The 24543-nt window shown below is 52.8% G+C and overlaps 11 protein-coding genes across 11 annotated transcripts; 6 read left to right on the forward strand and 5 right to left on the reverse strand.

Annotated features, from left to right (window-relative positions):
- Positions 1–1384: 1384 nt before the first annotated feature.
- Positions 1385–2729, reverse strand: BKA58DRAFT_360186 (Lactonase, 7-bladed beta-propeller-domain-containing protein). Its single transcript, XM_046168750.1, has 2 exons — positions 2317–2729; positions 1385–2267 (listed from the first exon to the last, which is right to left on the reverse strand). Exons 1-2 carry the CDS (start codon positions 2682–2684, stop codon positions 1457–1459), a joined length of 1179 nt encoding a protein of 392 aa, XP_046026976.1. The 5' UTR covers positions 2685–2729; the 3' UTR covers positions 1385–1456.
- An 874-nt stretch (positions 2730–3603) lies between these two features.
- BKA58DRAFT_457064 (glucooligosaccharide oxidase) lies at positions 3604–5209 on the forward strand (the record flags this gene model as incomplete). Its single annotated transcript, XM_046174619.1, has 2 exons — positions 3604–4070; positions 4124–5209. 2 exons carry the CDS (start codon positions 3604–3606, stop codon positions 5136–5138), a joined length of 1482 nt encoding a protein of 493 aa, XP_046026977.1. The 3' UTR covers positions 5139–5209.
- BKA58DRAFT_384005 (surface antigen-domain-containing protein) lies at positions 5119–7033 on the reverse strand. Its single transcript, XM_046170231.1, has 4 exons — positions 6942–7033; positions 6772–6888; positions 6537–6723; positions 5119–6487 (listed from the first exon to the last, which is right to left on the reverse strand). The coding sequence occupies exons 1-4, from the start codon at positions 6963–6965 to the stop codon at positions 5280–5282; spliced, it is 1536 nt and encodes a 511-aa protein (XP_046026978.1). The 5' UTR covers positions 6966–7033; the 3' UTR covers positions 5119–5279.
- BKA58DRAFT_166590 (ubiquitin-conjugating enzyme E2 6) lies at positions 7027–8305 on the forward strand. Its single transcript, XM_046165089.1, has one exon. It carries the CDS (start codon positions 7319–7321, stop codon positions 8153–8155), a length of 837 nt encoding a protein of 278 aa, XP_046026979.1. The 5' UTR covers positions 7027–7318; the 3' UTR covers positions 8156–8305.
- An 834-nt stretch (positions 8306–9139) lies between these two features.
- BKA58DRAFT_166626 (uncharacterized protein) lies at positions 9140–10067 on the forward strand. The gene is made up of 2 exons (XM_046165090.1): positions 9140–9398; positions 9456–10067. Exons 1-2 carry the CDS (start codon positions 9240–9242, stop codon positions 9813–9815), a joined length of 519 nt encoding a protein of 172 aa, XP_046026980.1. The 5' UTR covers positions 9140–9239; the 3' UTR covers positions 9816–10067.
- BKA58DRAFT_166586 (uncharacterized protein) lies at positions 10017–10987 on the reverse strand. Its single transcript, XM_046165088.1, has one exon. The coding sequence runs from the start codon at positions 10799–10801 to the stop codon at positions 10217–10219; it is 585 nt and encodes a 194-aa protein (XP_046026981.1). The 5' UTR covers positions 10802–10987; the 3' UTR covers positions 10017–10216.
- A 2666-nt stretch (positions 10988–13653) lies between these two features.
- BKA58DRAFT_313871 (high affinity glucose transporter) lies at positions 13654–15355 on the forward strand (the record flags this gene model as incomplete). Its single annotated transcript, XM_046167447.1, has 3 exons — positions 13654–14094; positions 14144–14923; positions 14984–15355. 3 exons carry the CDS (start codon positions 13654–13656, stop codon positions 15353–15355), a joined length of 1593 nt encoding a protein of 530 aa, XP_046026982.1.
- Positions 15356–16775: 1420 nt separating this feature from the next.
- Positions 16776–18066, forward strand: BKA58DRAFT_166680 (uncharacterized protein). The gene is made up of 2 exons (XM_046165091.1): positions 16776–17375; positions 17433–18066. The coding sequence occupies exons 1-2, from the start codon at positions 16868–16870 to the stop codon at positions 17993–17995; spliced, it is 1071 nt and encodes a 356-aa protein (XP_046026983.1). The 5' UTR covers positions 16776–16867; the 3' UTR covers positions 17996–18066.
- Positions 18067–18477: 411 nt separating this feature from the next.
- Positions 18478–19879, forward strand: BKA58DRAFT_457068 (uncharacterized protein; the record flags this gene model as incomplete). The annotated part of the gene is made up of 2 exons (XM_046174620.1): positions 18478–18587; positions 18637–19879. 2 exons carry the CDS (start codon positions 18478–18480, stop codon positions 19877–19879), a joined length of 1353 nt encoding a protein of 450 aa, XP_046026984.1.
- A 310-nt stretch (positions 19880–20189) lies between these two features.
- Positions 20190–21677, reverse strand: BKA58DRAFT_439471 (uncharacterized protein; the record flags this gene model as incomplete). The annotated part of the gene is made up of 2 exons (XM_046173691.1): positions 20190–20729; positions 20778–21677. 2 exons carry the CDS (start codon positions 21675–21677, stop codon positions 20190–20192), a joined length of 1440 nt encoding a protein of 479 aa, XP_046026985.1.
- Positions 21678–22138: 461 nt separating this feature from the next.
- BKA58DRAFT_401507 (uncharacterized protein) lies at positions 22139–22633 on the reverse strand (the record flags this gene model as incomplete). The annotated part of the gene is made up of 1 exon (XM_046171666.1): positions 22139–22633. One exon carries the CDS (start codon positions 22631–22633, stop codon positions 22139–22141), a length of 495 nt encoding a protein of 164 aa, XP_046026986.1.
- Between the last annotated feature and the right edge of the window lie 1910 nt (positions 22634–24543).

A 24543-nucleotide genomic window follows, 5' to 3' on the forward strand; every position in this document is an offset into this window, starting at 1 on the left:
GATTGTCTGGTGAGGTTGAGGTGTTGTGGGCAAAGATAATCTTTGTTCTGGTTGGTTTGATTACGCGCAAAGAGCTTGGACCACAAAGGGTGTAAGCAAAAGGCGGTGATAGCACGCGCAAGTCGAGGTGAGCGAGGATACTCCGCTTCTGGCCGATCATGGAGAGAAACCTAGTTTGTGGCACGTGGTTAGAGATATCAGTTGGCGATCCAGATTAAGCAGTCATACTCGTATGAGCAGACATGAGCCTTACATTGATGGGCCAGTCTAGTCTTTGACGGCGTGATCCAAATCATTTGAAGACGGTTGAATGTGAAAACACACTGAAGTATTGTCAGTGACTTATGAACTCGTGACATCATGTGAGAGCCTATCGAAGCTCACGGCATCTGACGTGTGCACCGCAGGATCTCTTTCACTCACTTACTTGACTGGCAACGATATATCTCTAGCCAGTGGTGATTGCACAAGTCCATCGAGTAGTCTCCCAATACCTGCCCACCAACAAGTAGTCAGCGAACTTCCTGATCAGAGGTCCCCTGGTTGTGTCTCCCTCTGTAATCCTGTGGGGAGCAACCAACAAGTCAACATCGGTCGTCCTTCCCTCCCAGACTTCGTCCCAGTCCTGTGGAAAACAGTCGAGATAAGCTGCATACATAACCTTCCAGCCTTGGTGCGAATTAATAGTGAAACGGATAATTGTGTTGAAGTCAAATACATCTCGCGATGCATCAACGGTATATTGACCGACCTGTAAGCAGTTTCGTTAGTTATCTGTTTCTTACAGCCTTTGACCAGTTGTGACTTACTATAACCTTGTTTCCTTTCTTCATGAAAATAACACGAGTACTGCGAGGCCCAGTCTTGGATTCAAACTCGATTCGGAACGTCTACATAGATGTTAGGAAATTGATAAGAGTATTGCTGGAGACTGCATGAATAGTCGTAGCGACTGCGTCCTGTATCTGGACGCCTGTAACAACATCGCCCTCGGTTAATTTGAAGCAGCCTAGGTCGATGATGTGAGGGTGATCACGTAGAGCATTCGGGGAAAGAGCAGGAACAACATCGACAAACTGAATGTTGTAAACTTTAACCATCGTGCTTGAATTGACTATGAAAATTCTGCTGGCGGACGCATACGCATGCATATATAGAGTAAGTTCATCTGCTTGCTTGACATAGAGTGGTTGATCTTGGGTTTCGCTTGCTCCAAGCGAAAACGCAACCAAATAAACATGAGGGTATCAAAGCTGTACTCTGTGCTCACAGTATACGGGGGGGGGGGGGGGGGGGGGGGGGCTCGTTTTTTCACACGCTCTTGGTTCTGCACACCTCAGTCACGAACGAACGCGTCATTGCCCAGGTGTCATATCGCAATCAGCCCGCGCAACCCTATATTTTCTACAAAAGTAATTGTATATACACAAATTTCTAATGACCAACGTGCGGACGCCTACTCGGCCCAGACAACCGCGCTGAGACCGTCCTCATTCTCCGGAATGCCGGTAGCCCCGATCCTAAGATCCGCAACACGCTCTCCCAACTTGCCAGTAGCCGGATCTCTCGGTACAATAGCCACGTTTGAAGTGGTTTGGTCGCCAATAGCGACGAAATCACCGGCCTTGTTGATGTCGAAAGTACGCGGGTATGTGCCGTAGGACGATGTGAGGGCAGTCCATGTCAGGCTTCCGTTAGGAGAGATGGTGAATTGGGTAATTGAATCGTTGGGCCTGAATTTCTTGTCGTTTCGGTTGCTGGTGTAAACAAAGTTTCCCTTGACCTTGATCTCACCAACCTTGGTACCGGAGACGGCGGTGGCGTTGCCTTGGTACGGTGTGAGCGTCTGCTTCAGAGTCAGAGACATGCAGCCTCCCGATGCGGGGTATGACACCGCCCATGCCGACACGCTGTTAGAGAGCTCGTTGGCGATGAAGAGGACTGTGCCGTCTGCAGCTCGGCGAACGCGCGAGTTCGCTCCTGATGGCGCCCAGAAGGCGCCGTGTCTTGGTCCTGTTCCAGGTGGCGGCAAAGCAGCACCGCATTCTGTAAGATTGCCGGTTGTCTGGTCAATCTTGTTAATCCTGATCTTGTCGGTTCCGAGGTCAGGTACGATCAAGAAGTCGCCAGACGGGTCCACGAAAGCATGATGTGGGTGGGGAGCTTCTTGTCGGTAAGGGTTGACACTCTTGCCAGTGTACTTGAGTGTCTGAAGCGGCTGTCCGCCAGTCAGTGGCAACTTGAAGGTCGTCAATTGCGAGGTTTGGCTTTCGTTTGATTAGCAAAGTTCGTGTCTACTCAATGATGCTGACTTACTAGTGGGCATTCGCGATGAAGCTTCGTCCATCTGGTCCACCATAGAGCGTTGTCGCAACCACACCTTGAGGTGTAGACCCCTTTCCGATTGAGCTCACGTTGCCGTTGGTGCCCACGGAGAAGGATACCAAGTTTCCGCCTCCTTGGCCCTGGAAGACCTCATCTGGGATGTAGAGCGCCTTTCCAGCACTGTCATACGTAATCCAACTAGGCAGCTTGTTGCCAGTAGAGGCCGAACTACTGAGAGTCAAGGCATTGCTGTTAAAAGACAGATAGTTGATGGTGCCGGAGTAGTGTGTCGCCCACAGGTTTGCCGCACTTGCGGCAGTGCCGAACAGCGGTAGAAGGAGTGAATGCGAATGGACCATGATGATTGTGGATGACGAGTCAGGACGTATATGTTACTGACTTTGAAGCACAGGGAAGTAGCATCGTTTTGTATGTTCGACATGTGTTCTTTGGCATTTCCACCAGACCGCTTTGCGTCACGCGCCCGCACTCGACATTTCGGAGCTACCACGATGAAACACCTGACTACACCCTCTTAGACTAAACAACCGACCTCATCATGCGTCTTGCTGAAAGCGAGGGTGCCACTTCAGCCTCGGTGAGTATGCGATTTTCCAAGCCGGTTAAAGGCCGCACGTCGGACAATATATAGCAATCTACAGCCATGTTTCGAGCAGGGGTACAACGTTTCAGCCGGTTGCCGACCCCAGGTTGATCAACATGGTGAAATTACAGTAGCCTTGCATTTCGGTCTTTCATCTCGGACACACGCATCATAAGATCTCTTGGCCAGGCCTTATACCGGGAATGCAGCCGCCACGCCGCTGTCCAACGTCGGTACGTGGATGCGGCTGCCGCGCACTTGGACACGTGCGTGGGTATAGACGAGGTGGCATCTCTTAATCTTTCTGCGACCAATCTTTGCCAAGAGGTAAATAAAACTGAAGCCACCGCTTCTCACTATTGCCGTAGCTTGGAAGTCGTCGTGCGATAGAGGCAAGATCTGTTATTATCAGTACCAAATCCCCTTGGAATCTCCACGGCTCCGAAAAAGGATCCAGGAAAAGAGCAAGGTTTTCACTCTGGGCATTCTCAACCGTTCATCGCAGTTATGTCTCCTGGGTCTATATGTTTTCTTCTCTTCAGCCGTAGTATATTGGGCCAATATGCACCTCATGATCACAATCCACCTCTAGGATTCAAGCAATCCATAAGTATCGCGAGGACGTTAGCGGATGAATTCTTTCTGGGCAGCCAAGCCACTTTCCGACTTCCAGAATGATGAAAGAATACTACACATGGTTGTTTGCAGCCTCCGCTCTCTTTTCTTGCACTACAGCTGCAAACTCTACATTGAGCGAATGCCTTGAGTCTCGCCAGGTTCCTGTATATGCTGCAGGCACCAAAAACTACACTCAGGCAGTCAAGCCCTTTAATCTTCGTTTACCATTCAAACCGGCTTCCTACGTTGTACCACAGACAGTCAAACATGTCCAAGATGCTGTATCTTGCGGAGTTGAGAGTGGTGTCCAAGTCACTCCCAAGTGCGGAGGCCACAGCTACGGATCACATGGTCTTGGAGGCGAAGATGGACATTTGATCGTCGACATGCGGCGCTTCAACAGTGTAACCGTTGACCAGGAAGCACACACAGCAGTCGTTGGAGCTGGTGGTAGATTGGGTAACATTGCTCTGGCACTGTACGATCAAGGCAAGCAAGCCATCAGCCACGGAACATGTCCTGGGTAGGTCCCCATCCTCACCGCCAACACCATATATATTTGCTAACACTCTCCAGCGTCGGTGTAAGCGGTCTCACTCTCCACGGAGGCTACGGCATGTCATCTCGCCTGCACGGCCTTACACTCGACCAACTCGTCTCCGCGACCGTGGTCCTCCACAACAGCAGCGTGGTAACCGCCTCACCAACCTCGTACCCAGACCTCTTCTGGGCCCTACGAGGCGCAGGCGCCGCCTTCGGCATCGTCACCGACTTCAAATTCAAGACCTTCAACGCCCCAGAGAGCAACCTAGTATTCTCCTATAGCCTCTCTCCATCCAACACATCGCAACTTGCCAACATCCTGACCGTCCTCCAAAACTTCACCATCCATGATCAGCCCCCGGAACTAAACATGCGCATGTTCCTTCCCAACCAACTAACCGGCGTATACTACGGCAACCGCAGCGCCTTTGATACCATCATGAACCCGTTGCTCACTAAATTAAACATCCCACTGGAGGGACGCGGTGCGGGTACCGTCTCAGCAAAAGGCTGGATCAACACATTGACATCTTTTTCCAACGGCCCATTGCCGCAACCGGAAATATACGACTACCATGAGAACTTCTACGCCAAGTCATTGATGCCCGAGTACCTCTCCCCCGCTGCCATGACCGCCCTCGCAGACTACTACTTCACGACCGCCCGCAACATCCGGGGTCGCTCATGGTACCTCCTCATCGACATGCACGGCGGGTCCGGCTCTGCCATTTCCAAAGTACCCGCAGACGAAACGTCATACTCGCACCGCAACGCCGTCTTCAAGATGCAATTCAACGACCGCATTTTCCCCGACAGCGCGACGTATACGCCCAAGATGATGGAGTTCTTGAACGGCTGGGTCGATGTGATTGAGAAGGCGAGTGAGGGCGAGCAGTTTGGCATGTATATCAATTATGCGGATACGAATCTTACCAAGGCGGACGCGCATTCGAGGTATTGGGGTGAGCATTACGAGAGGTTGGTGGGGATTAAGGGTGTGTATGATCCGCAGAAGGTGTTTGAGGGGCCGCAGTTGGTGGGCAGCTAGACCTTTTGGTCGTATGAGTAGATATTTGAGTTGAATACGAGACATGTGAACATGAGTATGAATGAGAAAGAAGTGATCTGCTTGCTCGAGAAGAAAGTCTATACGGCCTACAAATACACATTTACACAACTGGATTTGTGTCTACAAGAACTCGATGCCGACGCCGAAGCTCAGTCCTTTCCTGCCTTCCTCCTTGGCCCTCATAACAAGTGGGAGAGAGAAGTTGATCTCGAACCTCGCAACGGGATGTGCGTATACGAGGCCTAGACCAGCTGCCGCACTGGGAAGTTCGGCTGTCAGACTGGAGAAGGACTTTTGAATCGCGCCAGTTACGTCGCTTGAGCTGCCGAATGATCCGTCCTCTTTCTTAGAATTGGGATTCTTGAGTGCGAGGAGCCGGCCACCGTTGATGAAGGCTTGGAGACGGAGAGGTGTCTCTTTGCCGACGCGGGGGATGGGGAGGAGGAGCGATGCGCCACCAGCAGCGTAGATGTCGCCACCTAGTGCATCTGCGCCGTCACGCGGACCAAGACCAGCAATGCGGAAACCGCGGACGTTGTTGGGGCCGCCGAGCTGGAAGCGATCGTTGATGCGCGAGGCCTGTGGCTGGCTCTCTCCGCCCAGAGTCATGGGGTAGAGAAGTCCACCCCGAAGACCAGCAGTAAGCGTGATGCCTGTGTTGCCAAAGGGGAGAGCAACTTGCGACTCTGCCTCTGACTTCCAGTATGCGGTGTCGCCCTTCAATGGACCCCAACCTGCGAGTTCGGATACAGTCTTGAAGAAGTAGCCGCTGCTAGGTAGGAGAGGGTAGTCGCGCTTGTCGTTGACCCAGGTATGCGAGATGCTCGACTTGAACGAGTCACCAGCGTCTGCGCGAACAGAGGGTGATGCGTTCTCAGCCAGACTAGTCACCTGTCGCCAGATGCCGGAGTAGCCAAACTCGTGTGTCGCGCCGTTCTTCATCCTCCACAACAGCTTCGAATTTCCGCCCTTGAGGACTTCCTCATGGCTTGCCCAGCTCTTCAATGTCGAACTCGCGAATCCGTTGACCTGGAACTTGAGATCGGGGTTGCTGAGGATGGGACTGTCGAAGGCGAGGGAGTAGGCCGACCGTGTTCGCGTGCCCAGCGATCCGTGTGCATTCAGCGTCTCGGCTCCACCAAGCAAGTTTCGAAGTTCGGCGTGGACGTAGGCATCGGCTTCAGAGGCTCCAGCTTCGGTTCCAGTCTTGATGGTGTAGTTGCCGCGCTCCTGGGCCGAGATGTACACGTCGACATCAGTGGGGGAGGAAGAGGCGATGGTCTGGTTAGGACGGTCGAGGTAGACTGATATTGGTGACTTGAAGATACCTAGCCAATGTTAGACACATGCAAGCCCCTCTGTCGCGTACTGACGTACCAAAACGGTTGAGCTTATCGGTGGCTTCGCCAACTTCCTTTATCGCATCTTCGAGGGTGTATGGCTGGTCCCGGTTTGCGCTCAGCAAAGGGTCGACTACTCGCTCGAGGAAGGTCCTTCGTGTGCGGTTGGCGTGGAGGATGCGGACCGACGATATCGTCACCGGCAGGGACGAGTTGTCTTCAATCTAGCACAGCCTCAGCAACAGCCCCAATTGCATGTCCAGAATGCATACCAGCTCTCCTAGCCTCTCCTTCGACCTCTGCTGTTGGGCGTAGAGCCGCGCATTGAGCTCATCCTGCTGGCGCTTCTGCTCGTTCAGGTCCGTCTTGTTCTTGAGCCTTTCGAAGACCTTGAGGCCCAATTAGCGATGTGCCGTTACTGACATGATGCACGCCTACTCACATCGTCTTCATGCGGCGAAGCCATTGGGCTGTTTGTGTCTGCGTGCGTGATGCTTGGCGTTGTTCAGAAACCTTGAACTCTGGATCGCCGCGGGCGGCGGATGCACGTGCGCTTACTCTCCAACTGTTCCAAGGTCGTCTAGACGGGCGACCCAAACTCTTTCACTCACGACCTAATTCACCTATCGCGCCTGCCTTTGTGATTCTCGTACTTTGTCCACCGAGGGGTAGTCACTAAAAAACGTGCCACACCTCCTGCACTGTTGTCTGGCCGCCACCTATACAGCGCATCAGATAGTCGACGTCAACCATCTCCGCTCAGGAACACGTCGACGACTACAACCACCCACTCACCCTTACCCCACATTCACACACACCATGGCGACACCAGCAGCTACCAAGCGCCTTACAAGAGAATACGCTTCCATTTCCAAATCACCACCTCCATTCATTACTGCGCACCCTTCGGACAGGAACATCCTAGAATGGCACTACATCATCACTGGCCCACCAGACACACCCTATCACGGCGGCCAGTACTGGGGCACGCTGAACTTCCCGCCCGACTATCCCTTTGCGCCGCCCGCAATCCGCATGCACACACCGTCCGGTCGATTCCAGCCCAGCAGCCGGCTGTGTCTCAGCATCTCCGACTTCCATCCTAAGAGCTTCAACCCCGCATGGGAGGTCAGCACGATTCTGACGGGCCTGCTGAGTTTCATGACCAGCGACGAGATTACTACTGGTAGCGTCCGGGCATCAGAAGCAGAGCGGAAACTCTTCGCCAAGCGCACACGGTGGTGGAACAGCACAGGCGGCGGCAGCAAAGCATCTGGGTCAGACAACGCCGGTGGTCGCCAGAACGGCAACATCAGGGCTGGAGATGGTGGCGCAAAGTTCAGACACGAGTGGCCGGACGTGGACGAGGAGAATCTCAAGTGGATGAAGGAGAACCGCATCGATCCCCTCACGGGCCTACCACGGCCGGCAGCACCAACCCCTTCGCAGCAGCCAGCCTGCTCGCCCGACGTATCTGGTCTGCGACGGCGCCCCGGCACAAGCGCAACGGTTGTTCAGGATGCAGCGCAAATAGCGCGCGATGCAGGTCAAGGCTGGCTGAGCCGCAACAAGTGGAGGATCGTTTTCGGAGCGATGATGCTGTACATCCTAGTCGCGAGGGTACTAGGCGACGGAGCAATCGCGACTCCTGCTTAGACAGACTGGTCATCACAGGATAGGGCATAGTACAAGGATAGTAGGGTAATGCGCATCAGCGGAAGACACAGATCACAATTCATTCAAATCGGCATTTACTTTGGCGTTGGTGGGCGCTCGGCATACCCAAGTTTCACTCAAGCGACCTGTATGATACCTTTGATAGTAGCAAACAAGGACAAGAATATGCTAATATTCTTTCTCCAATCCGTTCTCTTCTGGTCGGTAATGTTTGACTCTAGTGTTGCGTTACGCGGCACCAACTGCCACCGCCATGCCCTTGTATTACCCTGAGACTATCATAATGTCGACACACGGTACTCCGTACCTACCTTACTCCCTATCCACTCGAGCGGACCTGACAACCCAACCACCACAGCCTCGTCGCGTCGCCACAAGTACTGAGTGGAGCCAACCGGCAAAACTAGGCTCCTTACGGCCACGCTAGTCACGCGACAATGCGATGACGCAGTGGAGACCCCCACCAGCCACAGCATTTCCATGCCTCAATCTCAGGCAACTTCCCCATTCCAAGCCTGACGCTGAAATATTGTTTGCTCGGCCTAACATAGGATTTTACACTCGTGGTTCCAATGACACTTCTTCAGACGTCAGCAACCAGCCGACTTGGAAAGTCTAGCTCGCCCCATGTTTCGTGTCCCCCACCCATCCCCGTCCGGTTGGTCCCTAATGTTGAAAGCTCAAGCTTAACAAACGGATCTTCAGCTGTACATGCAGGGATCGCATAGCCGGTGACCAGCAGGGCCAGGGCCGGACGTGGCGAACTACGGCGACGATTGGGTGGCTGAAAAGCTTCAGGTAGGTTACGCTTTACGCGTAAACGTGCTTGATAGATCGCGCGGTGGCCTATGATGGTATGCATGCATGCTTTGTGGGACGTGGGATCGTCGTTTTTTCGTGCAGGGTTTCGGTCCCAATATCGCGGGCTCGAGGTTGAGGATATATAGGTAGGAGGGGTGGAACGCTGGTGGGTTTATTACGAAACATTTCGTCGACGTTTCTGCCGGTTTTCAAGTCATTTGTGTGTCTTTTTGTCTTGTCATCGCTGCTATTGCAATCAAGCATGCGCTTCTCATCTCTTCTCTCCTTCGCCATAGCGAGCGCATCCATCTGCGCTGCGCTGCCAACAGATTTGACCAACTTCCTTCTCGTCACCACCTCGCAGATAGATGCTAGTGCGAATACCTCCGAACTCAAAGCTGTATCCGCCACCTCGTTATTTGTAAGTCTTTACAGCGACGCTCCGAAATAACGTGTCAGAATATCTAACATCGCACAGGACCCCTTCCACCAACCCGCTCTTCTCCTCCGCTTAACAGGCCCCGGTTACGGTTCGCTCCCCAACTTCACTCTGACCGACGGGACGCTTTCCACCATCGCCTTAGCGCCTTTCGGTAACACATATCGTCGTTTCAACAGCACGGTTGTGACAACTGGGTCGGAGTTGCAGTTCCTCGCTTCGGTGCAGCCAACGGGCAATATCGCGTTGGACGAGGGATACCTCTTGACTGTCGACGGTCAGAGGGAAGGCTGGACGATATGTGAGGGTGCTTTGAGTAATGAGGTCTTGAGCTGGAGGGGCAATGCGAGTGATTGCACAAAGACGTATGTGCATGCTGTGTTGAAGGCACCGTACTAGACTCGAATATATTCGGGAGCGTGAATACCTTGGCCAATTCCAGTAAAACAGAAATGATGTCTGATGGCATAGTCCCATGAAAATTGTTTCTCATCCTGTGCCGTTGAGGAACTTGCGCCACCAGACTGTTTCCGCGTCCAGGAACCATGGACTCGCTGCTGCGATTAGTTCTTCTGGTGATGGCGCTGTTCGGGGATCCAAGTGTGCGAGAGCCATGACGAAGACGTCGCAAGTTGTTAGGCTTGTACGTGCAAAGACGCTGTTGGTAATGTGGTGTGGCATGGTGACCCTGACGCTTCTGGTGGTAATAGTGTGTTGGGATGGTATATGTTTGAGCGAAATCGTATCGGCTATACGGCGGTGGAGACCCGACGGCAGACTGAAGAAGGCGAGGGTGTTTGTCAAGATATCGGGATTTTCAAGGATGAAAAGCTCCGCAGTGTACTGAATGATATGTCTATCATCGGCCGTTGCATGGGTGATTTATTTCGTTTATGACGAGGGTCAGCCGTTCGCGCTTTCCATTCGATTCTCACAGGTGAGAGCACGGTGTAGTTCACCGCCTGTCCAGAGGGTTGTCGCCAGGTCTCGGCAGCGGCGATGCCAGCTGGAGATCCCACGCTTACTTCCTGATAGGGCAGTGCGCGATGCGTCCTCGTTGTTTGCCTCTTTCGACCTCCACTAACAGGCTGGAAGCTTGGGAGCGAGATATGTACTGTTTGCCGAGGCAAATGGCCAGTGATACCGACGTCGTGATAATTGGTGGGACTAGCACAAGCTGCGGCCCGTTGCACGCGTGCTGACAGTCCTGTGCGGTTCGCCACGGTAAGCCTCAACAAGTTGATGAAAGGCTGGCGTTGGCTTTGTCGCTTTGTTGGTTTGATGGCGGTTCGACGTCGAGAAAGCGGAAGCGAGTATATCAGAGTCGTGGTGTTGATGCGCAGTACGTACCTGCTAGTACATGTAGACATATGACATCTTGTCATGTTTATAGCAAGGGCAGCTGCCCGCGTCAGCAGGTCCACCCACGCGATCTCATGCAGGAGTATCACTCTGCCATCTCCACCAACCCAATAGTCAAGGCCCAACTAGGAAAGCAACGATGGGGTCTGGGTGCGGTACGACTCGAAAACATCGTTTTCCAAGATGATGTTGGTCTGTGACGAGGCCATAACTGTGCGATACTGTGATGCGCGTTGCGATTGGTAGGTGGTGTGGTGTCGCGTCGTGCTACTGGTTCGCTTACTCGCGGTGAGCAGCGAATAGAAGCCGAAAGCTTCAAGTTAGACACCTGAGAGGTACTCAAGTTGCTTTTTTCAGAGATGAGCGTGGAGACGACCATGGGTGGATATGCAAACTTAGGGGATGTGTGAATACTGAGGTCCGAGTTTCGTAGCGAAGCGAAGCGGATGTGGATGTCGCCGAAGATGGCGGAAGTTGGCAGGTTCAATCAAGAAGCTGGGATGCTGCTCAAGAGTGCTGACAAATGTTCCAGACTCCTCGGAGTCAGTCAAGGAGGTAATACGATAATAGAAGATTTTCATGGCGCAGTCTGAATCCAACGAGATAGGCTGTAGTATGTAGCGCGTGTGTCTGACGTTCTCTTCGAGAGTGATGCCAACATCTTCTGCTACATGGTGATGGATGAGTCCATTTTCTTACAATCCAAGGGCACCTTCAGCCTGATGGTCTGGGCTCAAGCCGAATTGGATTGGATATTGCGAGACGTGCGACTTCATTATGTCGCGACATAGCCCAACTCATGTCCTCAGCGTCAGTATATGACAAGACTTAGCTATCAAGTACCTGCAGCATAGCCCTCAAATTTCCGAAGGGTATCCGCTCGACAAATACCATCGGTTTGGTTACAAACCCCTTTCGGAAACTTCGAGAAAGACCATCCATGTCGGACAAGCCCTGTTCCCCAATGTTTAAGCTAAGCTCGGGATAGTAGAACCCTAGTAACAGTGCCTAGGACCCGCATAGGATGGCTGATGAGGGTGAGCTTATCATCACACCATATCAACGTATTGAAATGTAGTACAGGCTGGACGGTCAAAAGCGAAGCTCCGAGACCTACCTTAGATCCAGTCAGGCTGTCAAGACAACATTCGTATGCGGCCGTCGCTATACTCGGTATACTTAGCCAGCAGTCGTGTTTTTTTCCCAACTCTTACTCCCCTTATGCACTCTTGAAGCGTGGGCTCGGCAGTGGATGCCATACCGGAAAGCGAAGATACACGGCCCGGCGTTAGGAATCAGTATCATCTGGAGAACGCCCCGAATTACACAAGAGCTGCTAAGATCTCATCGACGCGAATTGCCGCCAAAAGGAGCATGCTTGTGATGCAATGGCGCGTCGTACGTCTTGCAAAGGCGGAAGCTGTAGAAGAAATGAGAAAGTTGTGGCCGCTTCTTACCATCTTGTACGGACGGAATTGCTGGTTGTGCTCAGGCTCATCCGCGCGGTGGTCATGGGTATACCTAAGGCACCTTGAAGATGCAGTAATCCTTAACGAGCCCCGCATCTTGATGGAATTGCTCTCCTTGGATCTCATCTTGGCTTCGCCGATTTCGAAACCAAGCCACAATGCTGCGCACGCCCGTCAGCAGAGAGGCCTCGGAACTGTCCTTAACTGACATCGCCGGCTGTGTTGCTCAAAACAGCACTCGATGCGCTCGTCTGTTTAGGCAGTCTTTACAGAGAAACGCCACTCCCATGGTCTAGTCGAGTTGTTCGCTGGTGTTGGTTTTTCCCAGGACGCGGAGTAAAGCCAGCCGAAAACTGGGGTCGACAGTTGGCGGCGCCGCTGCATGCTTGGCGCCTCCCGCCTCTTACGTCGCGATCGCAACCTCCTGGCCTCTCTTGCCATCTCATCTCGAAAACCACTGCACTTCCAGCGCGTTCTATGCATCACTTTGTATTCGAGGGTTGGAAAAGCATTTTCGCTTGCTGTGTACGTATTACTAATGTCAAAAATTGGCCGACAAGTATGTCCCCAAGATTTCACCTTCATTGTGCTCGTGAGAAGATCGTGCGATGCCGCGCCTCCGCCCAGGCTTGAGGCCAGCGCAGGATTCACGCTTCGGTCTATCTTTACAGTTGATGTCCAGCAACACGTGGAAAGTTGAGCGTTCGAACGTAGCGGAACCGAGTACCTGATCCTTGAATGCGGTTCGAACACGAAGGTCATCATCTGCGGATGATTTTCCATATTCAATTATGGTCCGAGATGATAACCAGTACCTGCTCATGTCCTTGTCTCTACACCTGCGGAGTGCCACACACATCAGGGCGGTTTCCATTCCACAACGTTATTGGCCTTTAGTACTTGGACGCCTTGCCAGTGCAACACCACGGGGCCGGAGTAGTATTGGCAGGTGCCATTGCACTGGGAACAAACACGGCGTGGTGTTTGCTCTTATTGGACGCCGTTATGCACAACCATTATGGAGGCCACCCATGCATGCACTACCCCAGGATGTGTTGCCGGTTTCCTGTAAGATCTGCATACGCCCTGGTTCAACACCGGTTTGCGGGGTCACAATGCTCTCACATGTAACCAACCACTTCTGCTGTCAGCAAGGCTACAATCGGGCGGTAAAGAGTGCTGTAGTGAATACTAAATCCCAAGACTTGCCGCACAGACTGCCTCCATTAGGATCACTCGCTCTCTCCGCGCTCTTGGGACCATAAATCTGCAGCTTCCCAGCTCTTGACTGTCCTCTCTCTCTCACATCGCCCCATAACTTTATCAACCCATACTCGTCACAGCGACTTGGCAAGATGAAGGTATGTCCTCGTTCTCCCAATTGCTCTGGAGTGCACTCGCTAACAATGGCGCTACAGTTCCCACAAATCTACAACGTCTACGCCATTTGCGGCTTTGCCGCGCTTGGTGGTATCCTCTTCGGTTTCGATATCTCGTCGATGTCGGGTGCGCTGGGTACTCCCGCGTACAAGAATTACTTTGGCAACCCCAGCGGCACTCGCCAAGGTGGTATCACTGCGTCGATGCCGGCGGGCTCTCTCGTCGGTGCTCTGTCTTCCTCCTTCCTCGCCGATCGCCTCTCGCGTAGGAACGCTGTCCAGATTGCTGCTCTCATTTGGATCATTGGCGCAATTCTGCAGGCCGCCTCCAACGGCGTTGCTCTCCTCTGTGTTGGTCGTCTTATCGGTGGGTACGCCATTGGTATCTGCTCCGCCATCGTCCCAGTTTACCAGGCCGAAATTGCGCCCAAAGAAATCCGCGGTAGAGTGGTGTCCTTGCAACAATGGGTATGTCACTTCTCGATACATGTATGGAACTCAGACTGACTCCAGCCAGGCCATTACCTGGGGTATTTTGATCCAGTACTTCATCCAGTACGGCTGTTCCTTCGTCGATGGAGGCGTCAACAACCCGAACCAGAGCACTGCGGCCTTCAGGATCCCATGGGGTGTACAAGCTGTTCCCGGCGCTATCCTCTTCATCGGATTCTTCTTCTTCCCTCGTTCCCCTCGATGGCTCGCCTCCAAGGACCGCTGGGAGGAGGCCCTCCATGTTCTTGCCAACCTCCACGGCGCCGGCAACGTCAACCACCCCAAGGTTCTTGCCGAATACAAGGAGATCGAAGAGGCGCTTGCGTTCGAGCGTGAGATTGCTGAGACTAGCTTCGCCGCTCTGGCCAAGCCCCGCATCGTCAAGCGTGTTATCCTTGGTATGTCCATCCAGATGTGGTCTCAACTTTGCGGTATGAACATCATGATGTATTACATCGTCTTCATCATGCGTGGAGCGGGTATCGCCGACGAGCTCCTCACTGCATCAATTCAGTACATCATCAACGTTGCCATGACCCTACCAGCTATCCTCTATCTCGACAAGTTTGGTCGTCGCCCAGCTTTACTTTGCGGATCCTTCATGATGGCTGTCTGGCTGTATACTACAGGTGCTCTGCAGGCTTCCTACGGTATTCCTAACCCAGACACTACCGATAAAGACATCTCCTGGGTGGTACCTCGCGAGCACAGCGCCGTTTCCAAGGGCATTGTCGCTTGCTCATACCTCTTTGTGGCCACGTTCGCGACCACGTGGGGCCCAACGTCATGGACGTATCCGTCCGAGGTAAGTTCCGACTGTGGGGAATCCATGTGAAACGTACGCTGACTTCGTCTACCTCTGTAGATCTTTCCTGCCAAGGTTCGCGCGAAGGCCGTGTCTCTCGCTACCGCCGCCAATTGGAGCTGGAACTGCATCCTCGCTTTTGCCGTTCCCCCTCTTCTGTGGTCGATTAACTGGAAGATGTACATGATCTTTGGTACCTTCAACGCCGTTGCCTTCATTCACATGTTCCTGACTGCCCCGGAAACCAAGGGCAAGACCCTTGAAGAGATGGACGACGTGTTCGACTCTGGTCTTCCTGCCTGGAAGGCTGGCAAGGTTGAGTCGCGTCTCGACCGTGTCACCCGCGACATCGAGGCCGGTAACCTCAAAGTTGGACGTCTCGGCCACGACCACGGTCATGTCGAGAATGTTCACACTGAGCCCAAGGTCTAAACGGACATCTTTAGCGATACCGTCTATAGAATGACGATTGCTGTATCTTGCCACCTTTGTTTCCGGGTTGCTGGGACTAGATAGGCTTTCCAGCGGTTTGTTGGGTTGCATTCGGTTATAGAGTTACGGCCATCGTCGATGACGCGGTTCACGACTCTTCCTGAGCAACTTCAAGTTATCTCTGACACGGGCAGCCACGTAGCATAGTCCGTGAATCCATTCACTAATCCCTTGTTCCCACAATCGTACCTTACTATTCGGGTTTAAAGTGTTGACAGCTTGCACTAATCACGGAAGGCCTACACATGTAGCTTAGCTGACATCGAGTGATAGGTTCGGGCTACAAGAGCGAAGCGATTATAGTCCGTCTTGGAAGGCAAAAGCGCCGACAAAGAGCCGCATATTCTTGGTGCTGCGATACTGCGTTTCGCGTCCATGCAGGGGCTGTGTGAACCAAATTCCATCGCTATCAACGATTCCCATTGCGGTTATGGGATGGCGCAAGCCCAAGATGCCGCAACACCAGGGCCAAGGGCGTTGGCGATATTAGGGCGCACGGGACCGGTGCAGCATGCTCAGCCGTCCACGGACCTCATGCTCTCGGCGAATACCGTGGCAAGGTGGTTGTAGCAAAGAGAACGAGTGGTTCGCTGTTCAGCGTAAGAATGTGAGTGAAAACCTTCTCATGCGCTGCATATGCAAGAAACGACCAGAAGCTCTTGACATGGACGCCTTATACCTGTTGATCCCTTCTGGAAATATCGCAGAACGGCACGGAGATGGACGATAATCTACCCAGGGTTTATTTCCATGATGGGGGCGACCGACAGAGTTTCGCTTCGGTTGAGTCGCCGATTTGACGCGAAAGCGAAGAAACCACTCAGGTACAGGTGCAACCCAACTGGGCAGCAAGGTAAGTTTAAACGCACGAGGGGCTGGTCGTTGGATTCCGACTGGTTGCTTTTTCGCTAAATTATGCTGATCCGATGTTATCGATGATGGGGAAGCAGATCCGGCGCCCCGTTGTGGAAATCCACGATCATGTCATGCGCCACTAGGTCCCCCGGGCCCAATCAACGATCACTAGGGACTAGCATTTGGGCTTGCAAATCCGCGCCCCCGTCTTGACCCTGTCTTCAGCTGTATGGTTCATGACATGGCCAAGTGTACCAAAAACGCCACGAACCCGTCAGGCATCCATGCACCGAGTCAGTCTCTGGGGTAGTGTCCGCAACGCCTTCTACTGTTTGCGTTCTCCTCATGGTGAACCGACTGCCACTACTGCAACCACACTGAATTATAGTTGCAACATGTTCGCTGATCAGCATCTTGCAGCCTCTGCGTCAATCAGCAAGGCCACCAACACTCTCTTTGATTGAAATACCCCAGGATTCCACGTGGATATCGGATTCTCCAGTTCAGTTCGCTATCTTAACGAATGCGCTCTTTACCTCACCCTCATTCATCTCATTACTTACAAAGGCGACGGAGAGACACCTGACTACCTTCACCATGTCAGACAAAGACTCCGAGTCCGGCGTCACTGGCGGTGTCCAGGCCAGTCTTCCTATCCTTATGACCATGTCTGCATTCCTCGCCATTGGAATGTACAACATGGTTGAGATTCTCTTCCTTATCTTCGCTGTCTTCAAACAACGCCGTGGGCTATACTTCTGGAGTATGCTCATTGCAACAGGAGGAATCGCCCCTCACGCCATCGGGTTCATCCTCAAGTTCTTCCAGGTCACGAAGCTTGACTTGCTCTCGAGCGCCATCATCGGTGTGGGCTGGGTCACCATGTGCCCGGGACAGTCTCTTGTACTGTATTCACGCCTGCATCTTGTTGTCGCGGACGCCAGGAAGATCAGATGGGTGCTCTATATGATCATCTTCACCGCGATCGCTCTCGGTGTCCCTCTATTCACCTTCGCCATGGGAGCGAACTCCAAAGACTCCGCGAAGTTTCTCCCGGGATTCGAGATCTATGACAAGGTCCAGATTGTTGCTATATCAGTCCAGGGTAAGTGTTTCTATCCAAGCCGCATGCGAGACATAAACTGACTTTGTACGCCTGTAGAAATGGCCATATCTGTCATCTACATCTATCGAACAGTAAAGATGCTCGATGGAGATTGTGGTCGACGACGGGGATCTCTACGAAAGCTTTTTATCCACTTGATCATCGTCAATGTCGCAGTCCTGGCGTTCGACATCACGCTTATCGCAGTTCAATTCTCCGGCCACTACGAAATCCAAACCACATACAAGACGGCAATTTACAGCATCAAGCTCAAGATTGAGTTCTCTGTCCTCAACCGCCTTGTCAATCTTCTACAACATAAGAACCTCTTCGGCGATGCAGCTACACGTTGCCAGGATGTGGATAGGTGGACGGACAGCAAGAGGACGTACAGTTCGAGCAACCGTGGCGGATTCACAAAGATGGAGGAGAGTAGCTCGATGGCGAATAGCGACAAACATTCTTCGGTCGTGACATGCCCGGCCAAGGTTGGTTTCCGCAGGACAGGGAAAGATGATGTGGAGTTGGACGACATCCTGGACGATGCCACGTTGTACTCGGAAGGCAGCAAGAGCCGAAACAACTCAGGTTGTCAGGGCGATTGTCGCAGTCAGTGTTGATACCCAGGTAGTGTACCCTAAAGGCGGATCGCTTACTTTATAACGAATTAAATAACGACATAATACACCCCACAACGCGTTCACTGTGCAGTTGAATGTAGCTATGGCATGTGTCTTGTCGCAAAGTATTTCTGGATCCACAGTGTATGGAGATGACCCTTAAACTTTCTCTCCCTCCCATGAGCCCGAGACAACAGCACTATTTGTCCACCAACAACTCATTGTGGTACCTGCCCTATGACATAGATATGCCGCAATATCGTCTTACCTGACCGGTCTCACCCTGATCCAGGCGAAGTTGTCTCTCACTCTCCACAGCCACGTTTGATCGCCACCCTTATCGGGTAGCTTCTTGCAATTCCGTCATGTATATAAGTCATCTATCGTGGGAGAAGCTTCTTCCATCCTCCATCAACCTGCTTGTACCTTAAAAGTCAATCCCTTCTAGCATAATTCGTTCATAAGCGACTCAAAAAGCCAGAATGGGCGTCACCGTGCAACAGCCAACCACTCTACAGCCAGCGCACGTTAGACCACCTCCACCAATGGCACCTCAGCAGAAGTTCACCTACTCTGACATGTTCCTCGAGATGTAAGCAGCTGATGTCGCAGCCTGAAGCGGCTCGTCTAACATCAATAAGGATCCAGGGCAACTCCGTCACAGTCGTCGTGGGCCAACACCCATCATCTCGGACCTACACCCTTCCTGCTGCTTTACTCTGCGTTCATTCCATTTACTTCCGCGATCAAATCGCTCGTATGAACGCCACAGAGTCAAAAGACCACGCAGCTAGCAAGAAGCGCAAACTCTCCACTTTGCAGGACGATAAGAATGCGAGAGACGATAAGGTGCTGATAAAAGAGGAAGATAGAGAGCCTTCTAAGGAAGAAACTACGAAGAATAACACAATGAACAAGGGAAATATCATCACGCTACCGGATGTGGAGCCTGCCATTTTTGGCCTCTTCCTCAAGTTCATCTACAAGGACTCATACCCACCCAACATCGACGCGAGGCCGATTTCAAGTAACTCTCATCGCTATCCACGAACAGCAGTCACAAAACTGACAACTCCCGTTCCAGCACCTCCCGTAACACCTCAGCAACTACCCTCTAAGACTCCGCTCCAAACATACGTACAATCTACTTCCATACCAGGCCACCCGCTCACCCACCTTCAAAGCCCAGTCCCAACGACCATGCCACCCCCTCCTATTCCACACAACATAACCTCTCCGCAAACCATCCCGCCCTCGATCCAAGCCTGGCTCCTCGCCCAACGCCTCGGCGCCCTCTCCTTCATGAACCACACTATCCAACACATCTACTCCGGTATAGGCTGTTACTTCGCCCTCACACCCACGCTCATCGACCACGTATGGCGGGAGACCACACCCTCATTCTCTCCCATAACGACGATCCTAACACCCTCCCCCCTCCGCAACCTCCTCCTCCACATCCTAACATCCTACTGGTCGCAACCCCCTTCTCATCAGCAGAACCCCAACTCTATTATCATGCGCTCGCTACCGGGGTACCATGCGAATGCCTCGAAGGGTCTCAAGGACGCGTGGGATAGGCTGTTTAATGAGCATAGGGATCTGAGGAATGAGTTCATTCATGGACTGCAGGCGGGTCCGGGGCAGCTGGGGGTTGTAGGGGCGTATTTTGCTAGTTCGACGCCGGTGGTCGTGAGTGGTGGAAGTGAACGTGGAGGCAGGAGTGAGGCTGCGAAGAGGAAGGAAGTCTTCAGGCCAGTGGTTCGGGAAGGAGCAAATGCTGCGGCTAGAAAAGAGAAGGGCCATGAGGACTGTGTGATTATCAAGGAGGAGAAAGATGATGAGACGAAGGTTTTGGGTGAGGCAAAGGAGTTTCAGGACTGAACGGATAGATTTCTCTGTCTTCTGGTGGATATCTTCTGGGGCGACATGAAAGGTTTTGTGAGCGGATTTGGGGTCAGAAGTATACAAAAGTGCAAAGCTCAGGCCAACTATGATTCTGGGCAAGGAAAAGTTGGCGCATCGATCATAGAGTCATTACTCCATCATATTATATCTACGGTGATCGTCGAGTGTTTACATTATCTTCTCATCTCCTCATTACTTTTACGCACCCCTTGATAACCTTACATTCCTGTCCAATCTTTTCATATGCACGTCGTCGCTTATCGCAAATACCGTGAATGTGCGACCCTTAGTGAGTCCAAGCATCAGCAACACGCTCTTGCCACTCATGTTCCATATCCTCTGCACACTGCTTACAGACTCCCATACGGCAGACACTAATGTCGCACTCCCAGAGCTCTTCTTTGACATCTTCGTCGCACCGGTCACAGAAAACAGGAACAGAGACATGCTGTTTGTAACCAACAGAGGTATGCAGGTAAGGTCGGACTTCCAAGCTGTTGATGGCGACCTCGTCGGGTACAGTCTTGAGGTTGATGGGGTGGAAGATATGGCCGTTATGGAGGCAGTAGTGCTCTCTTGACGAGGACCTGGGCGGATGAGGAGGTGTAGCGTGGTCTTCTTTGGGGAACGGGGCAGGAGGAATTTGCTGATCGGCAAGTACATCGAAGTCGAGACGTTCGGATAAAGGGCGTTGTTTGGTGTGGTCGTAGTCAGACATCCAGTCTTGGACAAGAAGACGTGACTCGTCGCGGGGCAGCTTCAATTTCTTGTCCTTGTCGAGGCGGTTGAACTCGCTAGCGGAAAGGGGGCCACACATTACGGTAGGCTGGACTTCGTTAGTTGCATTTGCAGTAGGTGAGAGATACTTACGCACCTCCACATGCTCACTGCGTTCGTTAAATGGACTGATCTTCTCGTCATGTTGAAAGTAGTACGTAGGCCTGAAGGGCGCCTTAAGCTGACTAGATAACGCCAGCATGGGCAGCGGGTTGGGCGGTGCAACCGGCGCGACTCGTGCAGGTGGTGCAGGTGGTGCAGGCGGTACAGCTGGTTTCTTCTTCCTAGGCAGAATGTCGACAAGCTTCACCATACCGGGTGTGACACGCATGAATGGTACGGACGTTGCGACATGTACGGTGGGCTCTTCGTCCAAGTCAATGCTACTGCAGATAGAGATCAAGTCATCGTCGTCGTCGCTGTCAACCTGGCTATCCGCACCACCGCAACGCTCACACTCTTCTGGGGCGGCGTTCCAACGTTGTGCGGCTGCGAAATCTGCTTTCATGGCTTCGTTAGACACCTTCAGGGTAGCGTATGTGGTGTCGAGAGTGAGTCTATCAACGTCGTTTTGGTTTTGCACAGCCTTGCTAACTGCTAGTCGCGCCTCTGCTTCGTCAAGCAAACGGTCTTCAACCATTTGCAGTGGGCCGCGGAGGCGGAACACTGTAGATTGCAGAGTTGCGCCATTTTTGACATCAATCTCGTTACCAGGATGGGCTATGAAGTCTTCTTGTTCGTCTTGAGCTGCCTCATCAATGACCTCGTCTATGAGCGAGAGGTCGTCCTCTTCCAACTCGTACCTGATATCTGTTGTGAGCAGTGACTCATTACGTGACCGAGATAGCGGTGCCTTGGGGGGAGCTTTTGCGTACTCGGAGGTAGCGTTCAGCTCAGGATCACGTTCGCCGGTTTTGTAGGAAGTGCGCAGCTCATCGTGTGAGGTCTCCGTAATGGGTGCCATCCTATCGAGCTCCTTAGGGAGCTTCTTGCGCATACGTCTTCTCGGAGCTTCGGGAACAACGGGCGGAACTGGTGGGAGCGAACGGAACTGACCATGGCGTTCGGCCGTCGCTACTACGGTATGTATCAGTATGTTCTTCTGGACGTCGCGCTAGAGAAACAGCTGCGATGCGCCCCATATCAGCTTCACGGCTAGCATTGGATGGAGCAGATGGAAGTAAGCCTAACATTCGCTGAGCTTTCCGGTTAGTGTTATTCCAGAAGCCCTTGGGCTTTGATAGCTCCATGTCAAGGCCCTCTTCAGTGAATCTCGTCTGCCTATTCGATGCGCTCTTCTGAGTGGTTACTGCCGACATAGATCCTCGCCTTGTCGATACCGGGCGTATCGGTAGGCTATCGTAGCCGCCATCGTTTTGAGCTGGACGGCCTACAGAGGTACTCCGGGGTCTACCAAGGCTAGGTCCAGGGTCCACGCCCAGCAGTTGTGCAGCTTTGCTAGGTGTCAACGGCGGGTAGAGGCGACAGCTGGAGAGTAGGCTCATGGGAGCTGCTCGGGCGGTCTTGATCCTTTGACTTGAAACCGAATTTGCCATGCCTCTTCTTGGCCTCCGTGACTGTTGTCGATGCGCTTCCTGTTGTGGGTGTAGGCGAATGGGCGGCCGGAATACTCGAAAAGCCATCAGATGGGCGCGATGGGAGAGGGCGATGACGATCGCCTGGAGAGCCACCGTTGTGTGCGTAGGAGTTGGCCATAGGACTTGAAGGCGCAGAAGAAGGTGAAACATGAGAATGTTCAACTTGATCCGTATGCTGTGCTGCGGTGATACCACTCGCATTCTCCCTCCCGGCGAGTGAGTCAAGACCGAGATTGGGCGTAGTGTTGGAGCGCGGTGCGTTGGAACGGCGCGTGTTGCGGCGTCTCTGACCGCCAACCATCACGGCGGCAGGGCGCATGCTCCAAGCGGGGTTGGCGGAATCAGGAACGACCATTATCCCAAAAGAGGTATCTTGTCGTGCACTGTAGGGTAGTGCCGGTTGGCGTTGGTGCAGATGCCGGAGTCGAGTGTGTCGAGGCAATCAACCCAGAACAAAACCACCGACCTAGACCAAAGAAGAAACGCGACAACTATCGGTGCATTGGGAAATCGCAATCGGGTTGTGGTTGTGGAATGTTGGTGATCCGCTCAAGTGGTGACTCGACCACAACAAACCGAGCTTGGAGCTTGTCCACCAACAAACGGAGCGTGTTGCCGCACAATAGCGGCAGTGAATGAGGAAGGCGCGGCATAAATGTGACGTGAGCGAGGAGAAACTCGAGATCAGCGAGTGAAGAAGGAAATGAGAGAATCAGTGGCTTCCGATATGTTTACTACGTACGGTGACGTCTGTTGAGAATACGCAGACTTGGGATAGAGCATGTAGCGACGGAAAGAACGACCCCGGCAAAGAGAATTATAGAGTTAATAGAGTTAAACCATGCTACGAGAAAAAGAAGACCTTTGCTCCTACAAACCATGTAATAAGATCTGGGGTATCTTTGTGTACGCGATTGTGCTACGATCCATGACTTCGCTCGTGTAGCATCCGTCTCTGTGCATTGATCTCAAACCCAACGTCACGTAACACCCACTGCACCCGAGACCGAAAGCGCTTGACTGACCTTCAAAAGAAGTCGAAGTGTAGACGAGGGAATTTTTTTGAACGGGTGCTACACGCTAGAAACGCGGATATTGTCTCGACATTGCAACTTCGAACTCCTGCGTCTAAGGCCTGCCATCGCTTGTCTGAACACCGACGAACTCCATGCTACGAGCCCGTTGTATGTTTGTCGCTCTTGGGGTGCTAAGTCTCGCGACCTGCTCAGTGACAGTGCTCTCACTTCTTGCTCGCCCGGCCTCTGGCGACGCAGGAATATCGATGGAACTCCTCAACCCAACTCCGCTGATCCTACCAGCAGGGGTTACTGGTCTTGCTTCCTCAGAAGCCTTGGATGGGTCGTCAGTCGACTCCATTGAGTCCGGTTCGCGGGGTCAATGTAGCTGACTTGGCCGACTTAGCCGACTTGCTGCTTGGACTTGCACCAAGACCTCGGTGAACCTCAAACTGTGCTGGATCCATGGAGAAAGTCGGAGATGTCTGCATCGCTTGTGCCTCTGCCGTCCGGTGTCTTGGGTGGGCCTCCGGAAGGACTTCGAGGACTTCTGGGCATGTTAGGCTGGAAGAATTTCTGGACAGCGTTACGATCGTCCACTTCATCCTCCTCGTCGCTAGTCTCCCCAAGTAAATACTGTCCCAATCGCCAGACCCCACACTACGGGTCGAGTCGGGTCGTGTTCGATCTCTTGGGTATCCTCAGACTAGGCGGCTTGAGCGGAGTAGTTCGTCGGCGACTTCCCTCATCCACATCAGTGCGCTCAATAGGCGGCTGTAATCGCTCCTGTCCCTTGACCATGTTCACGTCTTCGTAAGGGCTTATTCACGGCTTGCGCCACGGTCAAGGGCGGGCTCCTCTTCATCCCGCGTATTCGCCGAGTAACGTGTCTGCGAAATGCGTATCGCAAAGATGCTTGACGACAGGCCATCGTAAGCCTATTAGCAACCTACGACGTACTATCATGTTGTTGTGAGCGTCGGGCTCAAGGCTGACAAGTACTTTACGCCAAGAAAGGTCTTTGTGGTAAGCGCGAGCGATCTTCTCTTCCACGCGCATCACACTTTCGTCGACACTTGTTGTCGATGCCTTGGAAGCAGTACTGTCACCAGAGAAATTGCGTGCTGGCTCGTTTTCGTAGGTGGCGGTGGAATGTCTTCAGGATGGTAGATTCTGTCATGGAAGATGGTGCGTGCTCGTGTGGATGGGTCTGTGATCCAGGAGGGGAGGAACAGGAGGGTTGATCAAG

This window comes from Alternaria rosae, assembly GCF_020736505.1.
Source record: "Alternaria rosae strain MPI-PUGE-AT-0040 chromosome Unknown BKA58scaffold_4, whole genome shotgun sequence".
In the NCBI taxonomy this organism is placed as follows: domain Eukaryota; kingdom Fungi; phylum Ascomycota; class Dothideomycetes; order Pleosporales; family Pleosporaceae; genus Alternaria; species Alternaria rosae.